The 22392-nt window shown below is 40.6% G+C and overlaps 1 protein-coding gene across 3 annotated transcripts in view; it reads right to left on the reverse strand.

Annotated features, from left to right (window-relative positions):
* The window catches only part of CFI (complement factor I), an 85583-nt gene that overhangs the window by 45991 nt on the left and 17200 nt on the right, over positions 1 to 22392 (reverse strand). For 2 of the 3 annotated variants that reach the window (XM_066384803.1, XM_066384802.1), the window contains exons 2-4: positions 12352 to 12399; positions 3988 to 4267; positions 1414 to 1567 (exon numbers count right to left, since the gene is read on the reverse strand). In XM_066384803.1, the coding sequence (XP_066240900.1) occupies positions 1414 to 1567; positions 3988 to 4267; positions 12352 to 12399 (482 nt within the window). The remainder of the gene's footprint in view (positions 1 to 1413; positions 1568 to 3987; positions 4268 to 12351; positions 12400 to 22392) is intronic. The other variant, XM_066384804.1, reaches the window with a different exon arrangement.

A 22392-nucleotide genomic window follows, 5' to 3' on the forward strand; every position in this document is an offset into this window, starting at 1 on the left:
TGTCGCCCCATTAAAAAAATAAAATTATTAAAAAAAAAAAACACAAAAAAACCCCCCAAAAACACAAAAAGTTAACTAAAAGCAAAATAATATATTTATTAGGAAAGAAAAATACTACTAAATTACATATGGGTCAGAGATTCAATTATGTTAAAAATTAGAAAATATTTTGAACTCAACAATAAATAAAATACCACTTTTGGGGGCTAATGCCATGCAAACGAAGTATTAGCTAGGGGGAAATTTGTACCTTAAATCAGTGGTCCCCAACCTTTTTTAGGCCACGGGTCGGTTTAATGTCAGAAAATATTTTCACAGACTGGCCTTTAGGGCGGATAAATGTATCACATGACCGAGACTAGGGTCAAGAGTGAGTCTTAGACAGATGTAACAACGGGTATCTGGTCATTTTAAAAAAATAAAACATCATTCAGACTTAAATATAAATAAAACGGAAATAATGTAAGTTATTTATTCTTTCTTTGCGGACCGGTACCAAATGGCCCACGGACTGGTACCGGTACCGGTCCGCGGCCTGGGGGTTGGGGACCACTGCCTTAAATGCTTATCTTAGAAAAAAAAATGGAAAATCACTGACTTAAGCCTTTAACTCAAGGAATCTGAAAACTAACAATCCAGAAAAGAAGAGAGAGCGCCAAACATAACAGCAAAAGTTAATGAAGTTGAAAAAAAAAAGAAACAAGAGACAGTTTACATATTGGAAAATCAAAAACACTAATCAGCCTGACCGGTGGTGATGCAGTGGCTAGAGCATTGACCTGGGACACTGAGGTCCCAGGTTCAAAACCTCAAGGTCACTGGCTTAGCGTGGGATCATCAACATGATCCCATGGTCGCTGGCTTGAGCCCAAAGATCACTGGCCTGAAGCCCAAGTTTGCTGGCACATAGGAAAGCAATCTATGAATAACTAAAGCGATGAAACTATGAGTTGATGCTTCTCATCTCTCTCCCTTTCTGTCTCTCCCTCTCTCTCTCTTTCTCTGTCTTTCTGCTTGCAATACACTCACTGAAAAAACAAACAAAAAACACTACTCAAATAGACAAATCTATGCAAGGTTAAAAAGAGAAAAGGCAAAAGTAAATGATATTGCGTATGAAAAGTGGACATAATTATAGATGAATAGCGACAAACAGTACTGAATATTTTTGCAGCTCTCCAAATCAGCAAAGAATTTGCAACTTCCAGTTGCTCTGTGCTCAGCAACGTTCTAAGTGCTAGTCAATCATGAGCACCTTTAATCCTCATAACAATGCTGAATTGAGACAGGCAGTTAATGTTCTCAGGTTGCATATGAGGAAATTGAGGCACAGAAAGATTAGGTATTCAAAAAACAAACAGTTGAAACAAGAAAATCAACTCTGAGAAAATCCCCTGCTAGAGGCACACTCACTGTTGAAATCCAAGGTCAAGGCAGGCCACATTGGCCTGCGTTATGCTCCAGCGGTTATCACATATGAACATTTTCTTATCTTGGTTTACAAGTTTTACTTCAACAATTCCTTCTGAATCTCTATTTCCATACTTCAAGGACACATTAAATCTTCCTAAAATAGAACCAAAAGAATGAGCAACATTTAGGAATTCACTTTGCTCCTCTTTAAAATAATAAAATACATAATTTCAAGTTAATTTTAAATACCATGAAGATTTTAACAAGTAACAATTATTTTATGAGGGTTTATTATGTGTCAGTGGCTGTACTGCCAAGTTACATAGACTATCACAGAATCCTCATATCAGCCCTGTGAAGATTAGACTGATATTTATTGACAATTTTACGCATGAGGAACCTACCGTGTTTCCCCATGTATAAGACGCTCCCATGTATAACACACACCTTAATTTTGGGGCCCGAAATTTGAAAAACAATGTATTACATAAAGTTATTGAACTCTTTGTTTTTGTTTTTTTGTTTTATTTTTACAGAAATAGAGAGAAGGAAAGATAGGGACAGACAGACAGGAAGGGAGAGAGATGAGAAGCATCAACTCTTGGTTGTGGCATCCTAGTTGTTCGTTGATTGCTTGTTCATTGATTGCTTTTTCATATATGCCCTGATGGCGGGGGGCTATAGTAGAGTAAGTGACCCCTTGCTCAAGCCAGTGACTTTGGGCTTCAAGCCAACAACCTTTGGGCTCAAACTGGTGAGCCCTCACTCAAGCCGGTGACCCTGGGGTTTTGAACCTGGGTCCTCCATGTCCCAATCCGTGCTCTATCCACTGCGCCACTGCCTGATCAGGCGAACTCAAGTTTTATTCATCATAAAATCCTTACAACTCCTTATCACTGTCAAAACTCCCATCCATTAGCTTGTTCTCATCTGTGTCTGATGATGAATCACTGTCTTCAACAATGAGTGCAAAAACAAGCACGAAAAAGCAGGAAATGCAAGTAAAAAAAATCTACAACCACTGTATAAGACACACCCAGTTTTTAGACCCCAGATTTTATGGAAAAATGTGCATCTCATACATGGGAAAATATGGTAAGTTCCTCCATTTATACATGAAGTTAAGTTACTTGCTCAAGTGGTAATGCCAGGAATCTGAACTTACTATATAAATGATTTTCAACCAGTGTGCTATAAAAATTTTTTAAACATGCAATACCTATTTAGTCAGAGGCACTGAACTCTTTTCCCTTAGATTTTCAAATAAAAAAATGGCAACAGCCAACACAACAATAGCCATGTGGTGTGACTGAATCAAAATTATACCTATTTTTTTTTTGTCAGGCAAAAATTACATTGGCATGCCACAGAATTTTAGTAGTTTATATATACCAGGAGATGAAAAATTATAAAAATCTTCGTACTATATCAATCTCACTCCAAAGTCTGTGCTCTTAAGAACGTGCCAAACAAATAATAAAAATGTAAGAAAAGTTTGTGTAGTCTTATATATTTAAGGCATTTAATGCCTCAAGGGAACAAAAATCTGACACTGATGAAATAATCTCTGCTGTTGCTTTCTTCCTCTCCAACAGGTCATAAAGACGGCTCAAACAGGGAGCTTTCTTGCTCCTTTCCACAGCACCTCAACATCTTAGCTCAGCACCACAAAAATATTTAGGCAGCTGTGAGCTGTTGTATCTCATGATGCCTTAAAAAAAAAAAAAGAGTTCAGCATTCCTCTGTAAATTCATCAAGTGCCAGTGATAATTGACATTAGAAGACAATAAGCCTGAGATTTGCTGTCAAGTAAAATTTCATGAGCACTTTCTTTGTGCCAAAACTGTGTGAAGAGCTTTACATACATCATTTTTATATAATTTCCACAAGAGTCTACGAGTTAAGAATTACTATTTTCACATCTTGCAAATGTGGGAACTGGGGCCCAGAGAGGTCACACAGTTTGTCAATAACCCAGGTAAGGTTTGGAGAGGTTTGCAATGAAATCTGACCTACAGTGAGATCCTTAATCTTCATCACCCCACTAACCCACATATTAGCCTCCTTACTACCTTAGGTACTTGTAGACAAGCTCTCTCATCTGATGTGCCCAGTTTGCTAGGTCCTACGTCAGCAGCGGCCTGGGCTCCCCTTGGGTCAGGGCCAGTGGGGCTGGAGCTGGGAGAGGGATAGGGGTTGGTGGGATGAATGGCAGAAGAAATTATTGGGGTTGGAGGCCCACAGGGGGGCTCCATATCAATACCAATCTCATGCAAAGACTTTTTCACTGGGTTCTGAACCAAGTTAATGACCCTTTAGCTAAGTAGAAGTGAGGGTGGGGACAATTCTGAAAGGTTGGGTGGCAAAGCATCGCATGGGCACTGAAGGGAGGACTGGCCTCAAGTCCAAAGGCTCTGGCTACATTCTGGTGCCCCTGATTTCTTTAGTTATCACCCAAATTACTATTGAGATTAGAGAGAATTTTGAATTATCATACCATTTCATAGGAAAAGTATTTTCTAATAGATAGACAATTTCTTTCTTATACTGTACAATAAATTAGGCTTTTCCTACCATTAGCTGTACATGCTCCACGATTTAAAAACTTGGCCCCTGGACGAAGACATTCGAAACTCTTTTGCTGACAGTAAGTCGGGTAGCTTTTCCCATTAGTCGAACACACCGTAGTACCATTCCTTGGGCACTGATAAGGGAGTTTACAAATACAGGTCCCTTCGATGCATTTCTGCCATGGTTGGCAGAAGACTTTTTTGCAAGAGAGATGTGTATAGTTTTTAGTTAAGCATTTTTTGTCCACCAGATCGTTTTGAGATGTGTCTAATGTTGAAGTTACCTAAAAACACAAAATAAATATTAACTTAGCAATAAACCCAAATCTTCTTCTCGGAGATGAATAAGTGAAGGAAAGGAAGAAAACACACTCGCTAACCGTGCAGTACAGGTAAGGGGATGTGGTTTGGTTTTTTTCAGAATTAGATAAACCTGGTTTCTAACCCTGGCTTTAACATTTACAGTCATCTGGTCTTGGGCAAGTTACCCTCGTTAATGTGAGTTTCCTTATCTGTAAAATGGGGACGAGCTTTTCTATTTTGCAAGGTTATCACAAGGATTAGAAATGCTATGCATATAATGTTTGACAGGTACTAGGCATGAAATCAATGAGAGCTATTATTATCCTAAAGACGGCATAAAATTCTGTCTTCAAAGAAATCAATATCTCCAGTCATGTTAAGGAGTAACAAATATGATACTAAATATTGTCTTGGGGAATGAATTGATGAATGAAATTGATTAAATCTATTAATAAATCCAAAACTCTTTGTTAAACTCTGACTGTGTGCAAAATTCTTCCAAGATGAATATGACATGGGCTTTGTCTTCCAAGGGCTTGGTATCTAGACGAGAAGATAGAAACACACATAACTGAGATATGAGTACGAGGCAGACTGTACTAAGTGATTTGGCAGTGGTACAATTAAGCACAGTGCTCCTGGAGTGGAAAAATAAGTTTTTCATGGAGGAGTTTAAAAGGCCCTATGGGGGTGGTAGCAGTTGAGTAAGAGGAGGAAGAGCTGGTGCTAGCAGAACCCAGGAAGGATGGTGCAGACTGTATTTAGGGAATTGTGAGCAGTCTCAACTGATGGACGTGCAGGCAGTGTGTGTGCTTCAAATTGGGTAGTCATTGGCCAGAAATCTGGGGAGGAAGAGGCAGCAGGAATAAGCACAAGGAAAGTTTGGAAAGACATTTGAGCAAGCAAAAGCAGTGAGATTGGACTACTTATTCCATGTAGGAGTTGAGGTTGGATTTTAGGTGTTGAGGTTGAGTGATAGTAAGGATGTGTAATGACATTAATCAAAATAGATATTAAGTTAATTTAGAGCATTATGAATTCAGTTTGAGACCTGTTGAGTCTGAGGTGCCTGAAGGACATGTCTCTGGAGATACTATGTAAGAAAGGGAAATGTGCATCCGAAGCTTGCAAGACTGATCATTAGCTCATTTATCAGTTAATTCAATAAATGAGTCAGTAAGCAGCACTCTATGCCAGGGAGCAGCCTCAGGCAGGAGGAGTGAAATTCCCTGTCCTTGTTGATGGCCTGGGGTAGGGCAAGGGTGTAGGGGAGGAATGGTGATGGATGGAGACTTGACTTGGGGGGGTGAACACACAATACAGTGCACAGATGATGTGTTGTAGAACTGTGCACCTAAACCTGAGTAATTACTAACTGTCACCCCAATAAATTCAATAAAAAGGAAAATAAAAGTTGCACTCCTAATGAGCACACTAACCTGAAGGGAGACAGACAAGCCTGACTGGTGAATTTCTGATACACATGGGCCAGGTTGCCATTAGGACAGTGTTCTGGGTCCCTGGCTGACTAGCAGACTTGGGACCATTTCCTGGAAGAGCTGATGTCTGGGCTGAGTCTGAGGCTGAGGGGCTGAGTCTGGGCTGAGGGTGCCGAGGAGGCTGCTGACAGAGGGGTGGTGGGTAGGTCCTCCAGGCAGGACTGAGGGAAAGAACAGTGTGCTTGAGACCCAGAACAGAGTGAGAGGTGGTGGTGGGGGGGAGGGATAAGTGAGCAGGTCCTGAGGGAGCCACTGAAGGACTTTAAGCTGGGAAGTGAATTTGTAGTTTAAGATCTTTCTGGAGATGGATCAAACAGGAGAAAAGCCAACTAGACCTGCAGGGATCCAGAGAAATATGATAAGGGCTGGGGACAAGCCAACTGGGTCAAACGTCGGTTCTGGAAAGCCAGCCCTCTCTCTGTGTCCTAGTCACCCCCTCTGGAGAATGGGCATCCCCAGCCCCAAGCACTGAGAGCCCCCTCTCTCTCCAGCTGTGGTGACAGCAATGTGGGGCAGAAACAAGTCAAGCAATCTTTATGTGCTATTATGAAGCCATAAAAAAATTGCAAAGCTATGAAAGTCATCTTATCCAATATGCTTTTCAATAAGCTTTATTAACTAGCCATAAAAACAAGAAAATTGGGCAAATTTGTCATTCACTACACTGGCTTTTGACACGCTGATCTAGAATGAAATCAACCAGTTACATACATACTTTTCCTGGTTCAATGTACCAGGTAGTGGAGTTGAAATTTTATAGTTACTTAGCTCCTATATCTGCCTACTGACAGTATTGTAAGTGCCCTGCCAGCAGAGACTGTCACTCTTCTGTGTGTCTCCCTTATGTTGAAAGAGTGGTATTTTAAACGTGTGCAAGGAGAAAACAACTTGATTTCCACCTTTATCCTTAAAAAACAACAAACAAATATAAAAGTAAACAAACAAGGGGTTGGTTAAAAGAAATAGGTTTATGAACATGTTATTAAGAAATCTGATATAAATAGTAAAAAAACCCAAAAAACAAACAAACAAAAAAAACAGCAAAGCTTTGGAAGTGGTTGTCACTGGACAGAGAAGCACAGACAGAACCAAGAGTGAGGAAAGGTATGATAGCAGCATTTTATGTTATAAGCAAGGATAATTGGTTGGTGATATTATCTATGCCCAGTCAATTATTAAACATTTTCAATATCACCATAGGTTTAAGCCTTATGGCATTGCTTGCCTTTGTAAACTATGATATATACTATACATGAATTTATTTGATAAAAATAATGAAAAAGAATGTTATGGCTATCAGAGAAAAGATTAAGTGTTAGGCTTTGAAAGAGAAAGAAATGAATGGGATAGTAGCATAAAAGGACACAGAATAGAGATAAATTTTGTTGTTGAGATAGAGATTTCATCAGTATAGGCTAAAGTTGATATTCTAACAGACTAGGATAGATTGAAGCTTTAAGAAAATGCAAAATTGTTGAAATAAAGTTGAGGAGGGAATCCGAAAAGATGTAATCAGAGCATTATGGAGAAGATTGCCTTAGAAATCAATCATTGTCTGTTTCTATACTTTGTTGTTGTAAGTTGGAATCAATTTTATAACAATATTATCATTTTAAACATTAGTTTGATGGCAATGACTAATACCAACACAGTGGCTGCTGACAATAATCGAAAGAGAAATAAAGATGATTGTGGGGCATGGCTGGGGACAGTAAGCCTAAGGTTTGTTTTTTTTTATTGATTTTAATTGATTATGTTTACATAGATTCTAGTGTCCCAAATGCATCCCCCCTCCCCCGTATTCCCCTCAACATCTCCTTTGCCCCCCTCCCCATAGCGCCCTCCCCCTTCCCTTCAGGTTTATCCCATCCTATCATCCCCTTTCCCTCTGTCTTCTTTTCCTCTGGTCCCTTTGATCCCTCCCCTGTCTCAATTCCATTTCTCAGTTCACATTGTTCTTTGGATTCCTCAAATGAGTGAGCTCATATGATATATTTTTTTTCTGCCTGGCTTATTTCACTTAACATAATAATTTCCAGGTCCATCCATGTTGTCGCAAAAGGTAATATTTCCTTCTTTTCTATGGCCACATAGTATTCCATTGTATATATGTAACACTGCTTTTTAATCCACTCGTCCACTGACGGACACTTGGGCTGTTTCTAGATCTTCACTATTGTGAACAATGCTGCCATAAACATGGGGGCACATTTCTCCTTTTGGAACAGTGCTATGGTGTTCTTGGGGTATATTTCTAACAGTGTGATAGCTGGGTCAAAAGGCAGTTCCATTTTTAATTTTTTGAGGAATCTCCATATTGTTTTCCACAGTGGCTACACCACTCTGCATTACCACCAGCAGTGCAGGGGGGTTCCCTTTTCTTCACATCCTCGCCAGTACTTATTCTGTGTTGTTTTGTTAATGAGCGCCATTCTGACTGATATGAGGTGAAATCTCATTGTGGTTTTAATTTGCATTTCTCTAATGATTAGTGGTGTTGAGTACTTTTTCATATGCTTATTGGTCATCTGTATGACCTCTTTGGAGAAGTGTCTATTCATTTCTTTTTCCCATTTTTTGATTGAATTGTTTATCTTCCTGGTGTTGAGTTTTACAAGTTCTTTATAAATTTTGGTTATTAACCCCTTATCAAACATATTGTCCAATATGTACTCCCATTGTGTGGTTTGTTTTTTTATTCTATTTTTATTGTCCATACTGTGCAAAAGCTTTTTGGTTTGATATAGTCTCATTTGTTTATCCTGTCTTTTATTTCCCTTGCCCGTGGAGATAAATCAGCAAATATATTGCTGCGAGAGATGTCAGAGAGCTTACTGCCTTTTTCTTCTAAGATGCTTATGGTTTCATGACTTACATTTAAGTCTTTTATCCATTTTGAGTTTATTTTGTGAATGGTGTAAGTTGCTGGTCTAGTTTCATTTTTTTGCAGGTAGCTGTCCAAGTTTCCCAACACCCTTTGTTGAAGAGGCTGTCTTTACTCCAATGTATGCTCTTATCTCCTTCGTCAAATATCAGTTGTCCGAGGTATTTTTACACACAGTTTAAAACATTATATTTGAGGATGTTACTAAAGGGATTTGCAAATGCATTTGTACACTTTGCTGGAAGACAGAAATAAACTATGCCTGATGCATTGATGTATACCTATCTTTCCAATATATGTAGACACTATTAAGATTAATAAGCAAAATTATTTAAATCTTCACTGATTTAACTGTGTCACTTCCTTCCCACAATAACAGATACTAAAATAACAACCACTACTATGTGTGCTGTTGATGAAGGGTGGTAGATCTAAGTGTTTTTTAAATGTTTATATTTGTTGTAGACATTAATACTGTTTATTAGAATCTTATTTTACTCTATTTCTAGGCAAATGAGAAAATTGCATTTTCTTCTTGAGATTGAACATGGTGGTGACTTGTTTTGGCCAATAAAATATAAGCTGAAGTAATATGCATTGGTTTCAGGTAGAAACATAATTACCAGTGCTTAGTGATCCAACTTTCTCTTGCCTCGCCAGGATACATGTGTTGCAGAGATACTGTAGAATCAAAGCAGCCAAGAATGCTGGGCCAATACATGGAGGATACTTTTTCTGGAGAGTCACTCAGACTCAGTACAATCCCCATGAACAAAAATGAACTTTTGTTGTTGTTAAGCCACTGGGATTTGGAGATTGTTTTTATACTGCTGCATACCCTAGCCAATACTGACTAATAGAGACTGGATATCTAAATATAGTCTCCATAATCCAAAACCTTGAGAACCACTTGTCTAGGAAGCATGGAACCTAAATCATTGTGTGTAAGAGCTGACTGATTCTTTTTTTTTTTTTTTTTTTTTTTTTTTTTACAGAGAGAAAGAGAGAGTCAGAAAGAGGGACAGATCGGGACAGACAGACAGGAAGGGAGAGAGATGAGAAGCATCAATTCTTTGTTGTGGCTCCTTAGTTGTTCATTGATTGCTTTCTCATTTGTGCCTCAACCGAAGAGCTCCAGCAGAGCGAGTGACCCCTTGTTCAAGCCAGCGACCTTGGGCTTAAGCCAGCAACCTTTGTGCTCAAGCTAGCAACCATGGGATCATGTATGTCTATGACCCCAAACTCAAGCCAGTGATCCCACGCTTAAGCTGGTGAACCCGCACTCAAGCTAGTGACCTCGGAGTTTCAAACCTGGGTCCTTCACATCCCAGTCCTAAGTTCTATCCACTGTGCCACTGCCTGATCAGGCTCCATACAGTTTCTTATGCTCCCCAAAGACTGGAAATCATTCCTGTTGACCAATACGGTTGTATATACCCTGGAAGTGTAAAGATAATCCAGTGGGTACAATAAAAGAAACTTGATTAATTTGCAAGTTTTATTGGAAAAGTAGGAAGAAAATAATTGTTACTAATATTTAAATATGGATTGGCACTTGTGCCTACATTCATAACATACTCATTCAATATTTATTGAGAACCCACTATATGCAAGGTACTGTTCTAACTCCTGGGGCTACAACTGTGAACAGTCCAAAGTCAAAGACTTTACATTTCTAGTAGGAGAAGCAGACAAACATGAATAAATAATAAATACATAGTATGACAAATGCTATGCAGGGTGGGAGAGATGGAGATGGTGGAGAGAGGTGGGGAGGATTGCTCTTTTGTATAGTGTTGTCAGGGAAGACTTTGGGGAGACGTTTACCTTAGAGCAGAAACCTGAGAGTGAGCAAGTCATGCAGATACCTAAAGGTGAAGTGTTGTGGTCAGAGGAAACAGCTAGGGGAAAAGCTGTGGGGTAGAAGCACATGTGCTGTGTGGTGTGCACTTGGTTTGGGGGACCAGTGTGGCTGGAGGGAAGTAAGTGGCTGGAGGGAGAAGAGGAAGATAGGAGGTCAGAGTATTGGAAGGGTCAGCAATTGATCATGTACAGGGGTCGTCAAACTTTTTATAAAAACCGCCCACTTTTGTAGTGCTGGTCAACCTGGTCCCTACCTCGCAAACAAACGGCGCTGCGATTGGCCCACCATGAAAACTGGACCGCCCACTAGTGGGCCGTAGGGACTAGATTGACCAGTACTGCAAAAGTGGGCGTTTTTTATAAAAGGTTTGACAACCCCTGATAGAACTTTCTAGGCCCGTGACAGCAAACATTTTTATAAAAACTGCCCACTTTTACAGTGCTGGTCAACCTGGGCCAATCACAGAGCTGTTTGGTTGCTCCACTACCCTACAGCCCACCATGAAAGCTGGAACGCCCACTAGTGGGCGGGAGGTTGACCAGCCTGCAAAAATGGGCGGTTTTTATAAAAAGGTTCGCCATCACTGTTAAAGACTGGCTTATTCTGTGAATGAAATATAATGGCATTGCAGGGGGTGAGACCTCCAACATTCAGAGGTTGGGCAAATGTTGAAGATTTAACAGAGGAGATGAGAAGATGTGGCCAGTGAAATAACAGACAAATAAACAGAAAATGGTGGCACAAAGACAAAGAGAAGGAAGGCGCCATCAGCAGTTGTGTCTAATACATCTCCAGTAGGATGGTAACCTTGACAAAGGTAATTTTGGTGAAATGGTAGGACCTCAAGCCTGAGTGGGTTCAAGAAAGAATGGATAAAGAGAAATTGAGCACAGGACATTTTTCAGAGTTTAGATGTAAAGGGGCATGGAGAAATGGGGTGATACTGGAGGGGGGGATGGGGTTAAGAGCGTTTTTGTTTTAAGACAGAGGATCATATATATGCATTTGATAAAGAAACATTATGGATCTGGAGCATATGAGCTAGTGTTAGCTAACATAATCTTTAACATAATCATCACAAACAGACAAGTGGCTTAGACATTCTTACAGTGAAATTACTGTTGGTGAAAATAATGTCAAAATGCAACATCAATGAATAAGAAAATGGTAGAACCCCAGTAGAAGCTGTTCATCAGCCACATCATGGTATTAAAAACCATGAAAAGCTGATCAGTCAAGACAGGAGGCCAGTCCTGCCCCATAATTAGGCTGTTTGAAACAGATTACAACTACTATCGTTAATGATGAACCTCTCTCTATGTGTTTGTGTATGTTGCTCTTTGCAAGGTATCTTTTCCAGATAATATACCATTAATATAAAATAAAAATTTTCAAAACTAATTAACTATATTTAGTGACATTATGTCATTAAAGATTAATGGTGAAAGTATTAAAATATTTATGTGTTTAAAATTTTGTTTGGTTTTAAGGGGCATTCATTTGGATATCAGTGTATTTATTATTTAAAAGTAAATATATTCACATATACTGGTAGCACATGTTCAAAAAATTTAGCAATTATTACTATAGCCTAGTCATTTATAACACATGATTTAACTTTTTTAGCTGAGGCTGCTTTTTTGTGTATATAGATGTGTGTTTTTGCTATTGTTTTTGGTCCTTTTCTTGGTATTTTCAATAAGCTAGTAATTATTTTGATGTGAACTTTTTGTCCTAGACAGGACTACAATGAAACCATTTTAGATAGATAGTTGGTCACTGGAAAACAAATAAGAGACAATCTCCAGTACGCTTTACCTCTGGTTTCTTAATCTTCTCCTCTTCTTTTGGTTTTAGGTCTCTAATCTATAAACAAAAGAAAAAGAGTGCTCAGGTATGACCAAAGCAAGGAAAGTCCACCACATTTCCATTCTACTGTCTTTTGTAAAAAAGTAGAAAGTTTCTTTCTATTGCTAACTAAGCTGTGAGTGACTTTACTTTTCTACTTTTATTTTTAATTTTATATTTTTATGTAATTTATTGTGTTTACATAGATTCTAGTGTCACCCCAAATCCATCCCCCCGTATTCCCCTCAACATCTCCTTTGCCCCCCTCTAATAGTGCCCTCCCCCTTCCCTTCAGGTTTAATTTTGTTCCTCAGTTCACATTGTTCCTTGGATTCCTCAAATGAGTGAGGTCATATGATATTTTTCTTTCTCTGCCTGGCTTATTTCACTTAACATTATAGTTTCCAGGTCCATCCATGTTGTTGCAAAGGTAATATTTCCTTCTTTTTCATGGCCCCATAGTATTCCATTTTGTATATGTACCATGGCTTTTTAATCCACTAGTCCACTGATGGACACTTGGGCTGTTTCCAGATCTTTGTTATTGTGAACAATGCTGCCATAAACATGGGGGTGCATTTCCTTTTTGAATCAGTGATATATAGTGTTCTTGGAATATATTCCTAAAAGTGGGATGGCTGGGTCAAAAGGCAGTTCCGTGTTTAATTTTTTAAACATACTGTTTTCAGTATGAGTCCCCATACTGTTTTCCACAGTGGCTGCACCAGTCTGCATTCCCACCAGCAGTGCAGGAGGGTTCCCTTTCTCCACGTACTCGCCAGCATCTATTATGTGTTGTTTTGTTAATGAGCACCATTCTGACCGATGTGAGGTGATATCTCATTGTGGTTTTAATTTGCATTTCTTAATGATTAGTGATATTGAACATTTTTTCCTCTATCGGCCATCTGTATGTCCTCTTTGGAGAAGTGTCTATTCATTTCTTTTGCCCATTTTTTGATTGAATTGTTTATCTTCCTGGTGTTGAGTTTTACAAGTTCTTTACAAATTTTGGTTATTAACCCCTTATCAGATATATTGTCGAATATGTTCTCCCATTGTGTGGTTTGTCTTTTTATTCTGTAAATATCGTCTTTAGCTGTACAAAAACTTTTTAGTTTGATGTAGTCCCATTTATTTATCCTGTCTTTTATTTCACTTGCCCGTAGAGATAAATCAGCAAATATATTCCTGCAAGAGATGTCAGAGAGCTTACTGCCTATGTTTTCTTCTAAGACGCCTATGATTTCACAACTTACATTTAAGTCTTTTATCTATTTTGAGTTTATTTTTGTGAATGGTATAAGTTGGTGGTCTAGTTTCAGTTTTTTGCAGGTAGCTATCCAATTTCCCCAACACCATTTGTTAAAGAGACTGTCTTTACTCCATTGTATTCTCTTACCTCCTTTGTCAAATATCAATTGTCCATAAAGGTGTGGGTTTATTTCTGGGTTCTCTGATCTATTCCATTGACCTATATGCCTGTTCTTATTCCAGTACCAAGCTGTTTTGAGTACAATGACCTTGTAGTATAACTTGATATTAGGAAGTGTGATACTTCCCACTTTCTTTTTCTTTTTCAAGATTGCTGAAGTTATTCGTGTTCTTTTATGGTTCCATATAAATTTTTAGAATATGTGGTCTATGTCTTTGAAGTATGTCATTGGTATTTTAATAGGAATTACAATAAATTTATAAATTGCTTTGGGTAATATAGACATTGTACTGATATTTATTCTTCTTATCCATGAACACAGTATATGCTTCTACTTGTTTGTATCTTCCTTGATTTCTTTTATCAATGTTTTATAATTTTCCAGGTACAAGTTTTTAATCTCCTAAGTTAAATTTACTCCTAGGTACTTTATTTTTTTTGTTACAATAGTGAAGGGGATTGTTTCCTTAATTTCACTTTCTGACAGTTCATTGTTGGTGTATAGAAATGCCTCTGATTTCTGAGTATTAATTTTATATCCTGCCACCTTGCTGAATTCATTTATCAGGTCCAGTATTTTTTTTTTTTTTTGTATTTTTCTGAAGTTGGAAACGAGGAGACAGTCAGACAGACTCCCGCATGCGGTCAGACAGACTCCCGCATGCGCCCGACCAGGATCCACCAGGTATGCCCACCAGGGGGCGATGCTCTGCCCATCTGGGGCTTTGCTCTGTTGTGACAAGAGCCATTCTAGCGCCTGAGGCAGAGGCCATGGAACCATCCTCAGCGTCCGGGCCAACTTTGCTCCAGTGGAGCCTCGGCTGCAGGAGGGGAAGAGAGAGACAGAGAGGAAGGAGAGGGGGAGGGGTGGAGAAGCAAATGGTCCCTTCTCCTGTGTGCCCTGGTCAGGGCTCAAACCTGGGACTCCTGCACGCCAGGCCAATGCTCTACCACTGAGCCAACTGGCCAGGGCCAGGTCCAGTAGTTTTTGATTGAGACTTTAGGATTTTCTATATATAATATCATATCATCTGCAAATAATGATAGTTTTACTTCTTTTCCAATTTGAATGCCTTTTATTTCTTCTTCTTGTCTGATTTCTGTAGCTAGGACTTCCAGAACTATGTTGCATAAGAATAGAGAAAGGGGGCACTCCGCCTTGTTCTTGATCTTAAGGGGATTGCGTTTAATTTTTCCCATTAATTATGATGTTGGCTGTGGGTTTGTCATAGATGGCCTTTATCATGTTGAGGTATGTTCCTTGTATTCCAACTTTGCTGAGAGTTTTGATCATAAATGAGTGCCGGATTTTATCAAATGATTTCTCTGCATCTATTGAAATTATCATGTGGTTTTTCTCCTTCCTTTTATTTATGTGATGAAAAATGTTGATTGATTTGCAAATATTGTTTCAGCCTTGCCTCTCCAGAATGAATCTCACTTGATCATGATGTATGATATTTTTCCTGTATTGCTGGATCCGGTTTGCTAATATTTTGTTGAGGATTTTAGCATCTAAATACATCAAAAATATTGGTCTATAATTTTCTTTCTTTTTGTTGTCTTTGCCTGGTTTTGGAATCAGAATTATGCTCACCTCATAAAAGGAGCTTAGAAGTCTTCCTTCTTCTTGAATTTTTTGAAATAGCTTGAAAAGAATAGGAGTTAGTTCTTCTTTGAATATTTGGTAGAATTCACTTGTGAAGCCATCTGGCCCAGAGCTTTTGTTTGTTGGGAGTTTTTTGATAATTTTTTAATCTTGTTTGTTGTAATCTGTCTGTTTAGGTTTTCTGATTCTTCCAGATTGATTTTTGAAAGATTATATGTTTCAAGGAATTTGTCCATTTCACCTAGGTTGTTTAATTTTTTGGCATACAATTCTTTGTAGTATTTTTTTAAATAATATTTTGTATTTCTGTTGTATCAGTTGTTATTTCTCCACTCTCATTTCTAATTTTATTTATTTGAATCCTCTCTCTTTTTTTCTTGGTGAGGCTGGATAAAGGTTATAGATCTTGTTTACCCTTTCAAAGAACCAGCTCTTGGTTTCACTGATCCTCTGTATTATTTCTTTATCCTCTGTGTCATTTATTTCTGCTCTGATCTTTATTATTTCCTTTCTTCTACTACCTCTGGGGTTTACTTGCTGTTTTTTTTTTTCTAGTTATTTTAGATGCAGGGTTAGGTTTTTTATTTAAGCTTTTTCTAGCCTCTTAAGGTATGCCTGTAATGCTATGAACTTCCCTCTCAGGATTGCTTTTGCTGTGTCCCATAAATTTTGAGTTGTTATATGCTCATTATCATTTGTTTCTAGGAATTTTTTTATTTCCTCTTTGATCTCATTGTTAACCCATTCATTATTTAGTAACATGCTATTGAGTTTTCATGTGTTTGAGTATTTTTCAGTTTTTCTGTTGTGGTTGATTTCTAGTTTCATGCCATTTTGATCAGAGAAAATGCTTGATATGATTTCAATCTTCTTAAATATGTTGACACTATGGGCCCTGGCCGGTTGGCCCAGTGGTAGAGCGTTGGCCTGGCGTGCAGGAGTCCCAGGTTCGATTCCCGGCCAGGGCACACAGGAAAAGTACCCATCTGCTTCTTCACCCCTCCCCCTCTCCTTCCTCTTTATTTCTCTCTTCCCCTCCCACAGCCAAGGCTCCACTGGAGCAAAGTTTGCCTGGGAGCTGAGGATGGCTCTGTGGCCTCTGCCTCAGGCTCTAGAATGGCTCTAATTGTGGCAGAGTGATTCCCCAAGATGGGCAGAGCATCGCCCTCTGGTGGTCATGCTGGGTGGATCCTTGTCGGGCGCATGCGGGAGTTTGTCTGACTGCCTCCCTGTTTCCAGCTTTGGAAAAATACAAAAAAAAAAAAAAAATTTGTTGACACTGCATTTGTGCCCTAACATGTGGTTTATCCTAGTGAATGTACCATGAGCACTTGAAAAGAAGGTATATTCTGCTGCTTTCGCATGAAAAGTTCTAAAGATACCTATTAAATCCAGTTGATCTAGTGTGTCCTTTTTTTTTTTTTTTTTTTTGTATTTTTCTGAAGCTGGAAACAGGGAGAGACAGTCAGACAGACTCCCACATGTGCTCGACTGGGATCTACCCAGCACGCCCATCATGGGCGACACTCTGCCCACCAGGGGGTGATGCTCTGCCCCTCTGGGGCATCGCTCTGCCGCGACCAGAGCCACTCTAGCGCCTGGGGCAGACACCAAGGAGCCATCCCCAGCGCCCGGGCCATCTTTGCTCCAATGGAGCCTTGGCTGCGGGAGGGGAAGAGAGAGACAGAGAGAAAGGAGGGGGGGAGTGGAGAAGCAAATGGGCGCTTCTCCTATGTGCCCTGGCCGGGAATCGAACCCGGGTCCCCTGCACGCCAGGCCAATGCTCTACTGCTGAGCCAACTGGCCAGGGTCTCTAGTGTGTCCTTTAAGTCTGCTGTTTTCTTTGTTAATTTTCTTTCTTGAGGATCTATCTAGTGATGTTAGTGGGGTATTGAAATCCCCTACTATTATAATATTGCTTTGATTTTGCCCTTTATATCCATCAAAGTCTGCTTTATATATTTAGGTGCTCCTATATTAGGTGCATAGATATTTATAATGGTTATCTCTTCCTATTGGATTGCTCCCTTTATCATTATGTAATTACTTTCTTTATCTCTTACTATAGCCTTGGCTTTAAAGTCCATTTTGTCTGATATAAGTATTGCTACCCCAGCTTTTTTTTTTTCATTTCCTTTTGCATGAAATGTTTTTTATCCATCCCTTTACCTTCAGTCTATATGTATCTTTTGTTTTGAACTGGGTCTCCTGTAGACAGCATATGTATGGGTCCTGTTTTCTTATCCATTCAGCTACCCTACATCTTTTGATTGGAGCATTTAATCCATTTACATTTAAGGTTATTATTGATATGTAGTTGTTTATTGCCATTTAATTCTTTAAAGCTGTATTCCTCTTTTACTATATTATTTTCCCCTTTTGTTCTGTTTACAACAGGCCCCTTAACATTTCTTGCAGCATTGGTTTTGTTGTAATGAATTTCTTTATTTTTTTTTCTGGGAAGGTTTTTATTTCTCCTTCAATTTTAAATGATAGCCTTGCTGGATAAAGTAGTCTTGGTTGTAGGCTCTTGTTGTGCATTACTTTGAATATTTCTTGCCATACCCTTCTGGCCTCAAGTGTTTCTGTTGAGAAGTTGAATGTTGTCCTTGTGGGGGCTCCTTTGTAGGAGATAGCCTTTTTTTCTCTAGCAGCTTTTAGTGTTTTCATTTTATGTCTTTGCTTTGGTATTTTAATTATGATGTATCTTGGTGTGGATTTCTTTGGGTTTCTCTTTAATGGAATTTCTGTGCTTCTTGAACTTGTGTGACTTTTTCATGCATCAATTTAGGGAAGTTTTCAGCTATGATTTGATTGAAGAAGGTCTCTATCCCTTGTTCTTTCTCTTCTTCTTCAGGAACCCCTATTATGCAAATGTTGTTTCTCTTTAGGTTGTCACAGAGCTCTCTTGTTAGAGTTTCCTCAGATTTTTTTCAGCCTCTTTGCTTTTTGCTATTCCACTTCTGTGTTTTCCTTTATCTTGTCTTCTAAATTGCTAATTTGATCCTCTGCTTCATCCAGCCTGCTTTTAATTGCTTCTAGTGTAGTCTTCATTTCTGATATTGTATTTGTCATTTCTGACTGGTTCTTCTTTATTATTTCGATGTCATTTTTGATGCTCATTATCTCTTTATTTATGTGCTCATTGTGTTTCTACATTGTTGTTCTAAGATCTTTTAGCATTCTAATCATCATTATTTGAAACTCTGCATCCTGTAATATGCTTATTTCCATCTCACTCAGTTCGTTTTCTGGGGATTTCTCTTGTTGATTCATTTGGATTGCATTTCTCTGTCTTCCTATTTTGTCTGTGTATAACCTCCTCATTTGAGTGTGTTGTTTTTAGAGCTAGCTAAGTCAAGGATTGGTGTTGTCTGCCTCCAATTTTCAGTTGTGTTTTTCTTGGTCTTCTTGGGTTGGCATCAGCTGTTGCTTGTAATCCTCTGTGGGCTACTTATGTGCTATCACTGTTCTTTTTGCTGTTTGTGTCAGAATTTTCTATGTCTTAGCTGGGTTCAGTGTGAGGAGTTCTTTATTAAGCTTCCACTCTAACAAGGGTTTTTAGGTCCTGAACTGGTGCTTTCCATATCTGGCCACTGAATGTGCCTGCGCAGAACCTCCTTGGCTGGGCCTGGAACAGATCAATGGGGGTCACTGCCTATGAGTAGTTCTTATTCACCTTTTGGGAGCTACAGGTTATCTAGGTTTTGTGGCTGCCAATGTGGGGTCCAGTTGCCGTTGTAAATATCAGCTGCACTCTTATGCTTGCTTTTACCTACTCTTGGCCTGGGAGAAGTTCCTTTTAAAGTTCTAGTTTTCTTAAAATCTGCTTTGTGTTGCCTCTTATTGCTTGCTACTTTTTGGGCTCAGTACTGTAATTTAGTGATTAGGTACGGTATTAGATGTGGCCTACTCCTTAGCCTCAAGTGTTATTATATCCAGACATTTTATTTACTTATTTTATTTTCTTTTATTTTGCTTCTTCTTTTTCAACACTCAGTAGGGTGTAGCCACAGGGGTCCAGTGGGTGTGGCCCCTGTGCCTTCATTGTGTGGTCTATTGGGCCACTGCCACTGTTGTTTCCCCAGGGCTTTTAGGATCAGGTGCTGTTGGTGCCAGCCCGCTTTCTTGGCTGCCACTGCCCTGGTCAGGCTCCTGCATGCCTGCGCTCCAGTTTGGACTGCTTCCATGGCCGCCCCAGCCTCCGCTGCCTCTGAGAGCTGGTCTGTGTCATGGGCACTTTTGCTCATAGGCTTGGGCATCTGCCCTGGATTTCACCCCTATGGGTGAGGCTGCTCATGCCTGCTCAAACCACTTCCCAGGCTGCCTTGGCCTTCGCTATTGTGCAGTGCTTGTCAGCATCACCGGAAGTCTGTGCACTGCCTCAGACTTCAGCAGCTGCCGCAGGGTGGCCACACGCACCCACTCGGATCACTGCCAAGGTCGTCCTTGCTTCTGTTGCCGTTAAGGGCATGCCAACACCCCAGGCAGGTTTGCACATGGGCCCGGATCCCCGCAGTGGCCGCCGTGACTTCTGCCCTTACTGACAGGCTCACGTGTGTCCTTACATACCCCCTCTGCTGAAACTTGGGCCTCTGCCCCCGCCAAGGGCGGGCCGTCTAAGCGAGCAGGACTGTGTGTAAGCCCGGACCTCTGCAGCGGCAGTGGCGGTTCCCAGCTCTGCAGGCCAGCTTTGCGCATGCTCGCTCAAACTTCTGAAGCCATGCTCTGCTGCCTCTTTTCTGCCTGCCCCATGCAAGCACTCAGCAGTGAGGGTGGTGGTGTAGCTTAGACCTCTGCCCTCCCTATTTGTGTCCCTAACTTGGCGCCTGGCTCTAAGCACCTTTGTTCTAGCTAAGGCAGGGGAGCCTCTGGTGGATGGAGCACTTTCTTTCCTTTGCTGGTGATGCTGTTCTCAGGAAAAATGTTCACTTTAAATTTGGGGAGTTTCTCAGCCCAGGGGTTAGAGTGTCCTCCTAGAGCTCCAGGAAATTGGCTGTGAGTGAGGCTCTCTGTGCAGTTCCTTTAATACGGAGCCTGGATCTGAGAATCTTGCTTCCTCTCAAACCATTTCTAGGCTTTTTTTCTCAGCCAATTTTTTTCTGTAAGCCCCTTCCAGGATCCGGGTGTCTAGGCTGGGATTTAGGTTTTGGTGATAAGGAGCTACAACTTGCTGGACAGCCCTCCACATGGTGAAAGTCCCTCTTGGTCACCGCTTGCTCCTGGGAGCAGGGCAGCCCTTTCTGTGTCTCCACCTTTCCTACCAGTCTCAGTGTGGATTCTTTGGTGATCTTTGGCTGTAGAATCCTCTTAGTTTAGTCAAAAGTTTGTCTTTCATGATGAGTGTTCTCAGATTTAAGTTGTAATTCACCTTGGTTTTGGGAAGTGGGAGTTGGAGCATCTGCCTACACTGTGGCCATCTTGGAACTCTGACTTTACCTTTCTGATTATTTCCTCTTCTTTAAAATGTGGAAAATAAAAATAATATCCTCACAGAGTTGTGAGAATCAAATGAAAAATACATGGGACTGGTTGGCAAGATGACGACAGAGTAGGTGGACATTCCAACTTCCAGTTCCCAGAACCAAAGTGGATTGCAACTTAATTTTAAGAACAATCATCTGGAAAAACCAACTTTGGGCTAAACCAAGAGGAATCTATAACCAAAGATCACTGAAGAAGACAAATTGAGACTGGCAGGAAAAGTGGAAACATGAAGAGGGCTGCCGGGCTCCCAGGAGCAAGTGGTGGCTGGAAGGACTTGTGTGGTGGTGAAGCTTTATCGGAGAGGGGAGAGTCCTGGGCCCCAGGACTGAAGCCCCAGACTGCAGTCCCAGAGACTAGAAGAGGTGTACGGATAATATTTAGCAGCAAAAGAAGTCAGGATACTGTTTTTGAGGAAGAGATAAATTTCTCAGACCTAGGATTCATCTTAGAGGAATTGTGTAGAAAACCTCTTTCACAACCACTCACCTGGGGCTCCAGAGGATTGGGAGAGCTAAGAGGACTGGCATAGCAAGAAGAGAGTATAATCTAGGGGACACAGGAAGAAACACTTTGAGAGACATCCACCCTAACCCCTGGGCTGAGTCATTACCCAAATCTAAAGTAAATTTTTCCTGGAACCAGCAATACCAGCAAAGGGAAGCAGGTCACCAGCCAAACGGAAGCTCTCCTGCAGCACTCAGAGCAGAGTCGCTTAGAAGCAGGGAGCCCGTCAGGGATATAGTATTGCAGTGCCACCTGCAACTGCTGTGTGCTAGCCGGAGGGTGGGCAACATGGTCCTGTCCACTGGGTGCAAACTGGGAACTGGTCACAGCTGTGGCTCAAGCATGTGAACACAGTCCTGCCCACAGAGTTGGAGCAGAGGCCAGGGGCTGGCCAAGGCTTGAAGCCCAGACACGTGAAAGCAGTCCTGCTGGTGGGGGCAGAGCAGAGGTGAGGGCCAGCCAGGGCTTGCAACCAGACATGTGCATGGAGTCCCACCTGTGAAGGTGAGGCGGAAGCCTCAACGACCACAGGTGTGGGCCAGGCCAGTGCTGACAATGCCCATGCCTGAATGCCCGAGGCAGCAGCAGCAGTGAGGGTGGGCCTGTGGCCAGACCACACCTGGGAAACACAAAGGCCACACTAATTGGACTTCTGTGGCCACACCCTTATGAGGGTTGAAAAGAAAGAAAAATATAAAATAAAATAAAAATAAAAAAGGTGATTGGATAGAACAACACCTGAGGCTAAGGGACAAGCCACATCCAATACCTTACCTAACCCCTGATTTATAGAACTGAGCCCAACAAGTAGCCAACAATAAGAGGTGGCAGAAAGCGGATCTTAGAAGAACCTGAATATTTAAACAAACATCCTCCAGGCCAAAAGTAGATAAAAGCCAGCCTAAGTTGATACTAATAACGGCAACTGGGCTCAGCAGAGGCAGCCACAGGATCTGGATTGCCTGTTGCTCCAAAA

Source organism: Saccopteryx leptura, chromosome 5 (assembly GCF_036850995.1).
Source record: "Saccopteryx leptura isolate mSacLep1 chromosome 5, mSacLep1_pri_phased_curated, whole genome shotgun sequence".
NCBI lineage: Eukaryota > Metazoa > Chordata > Mammalia > Chiroptera > Emballonuridae > Saccopteryx > Saccopteryx leptura.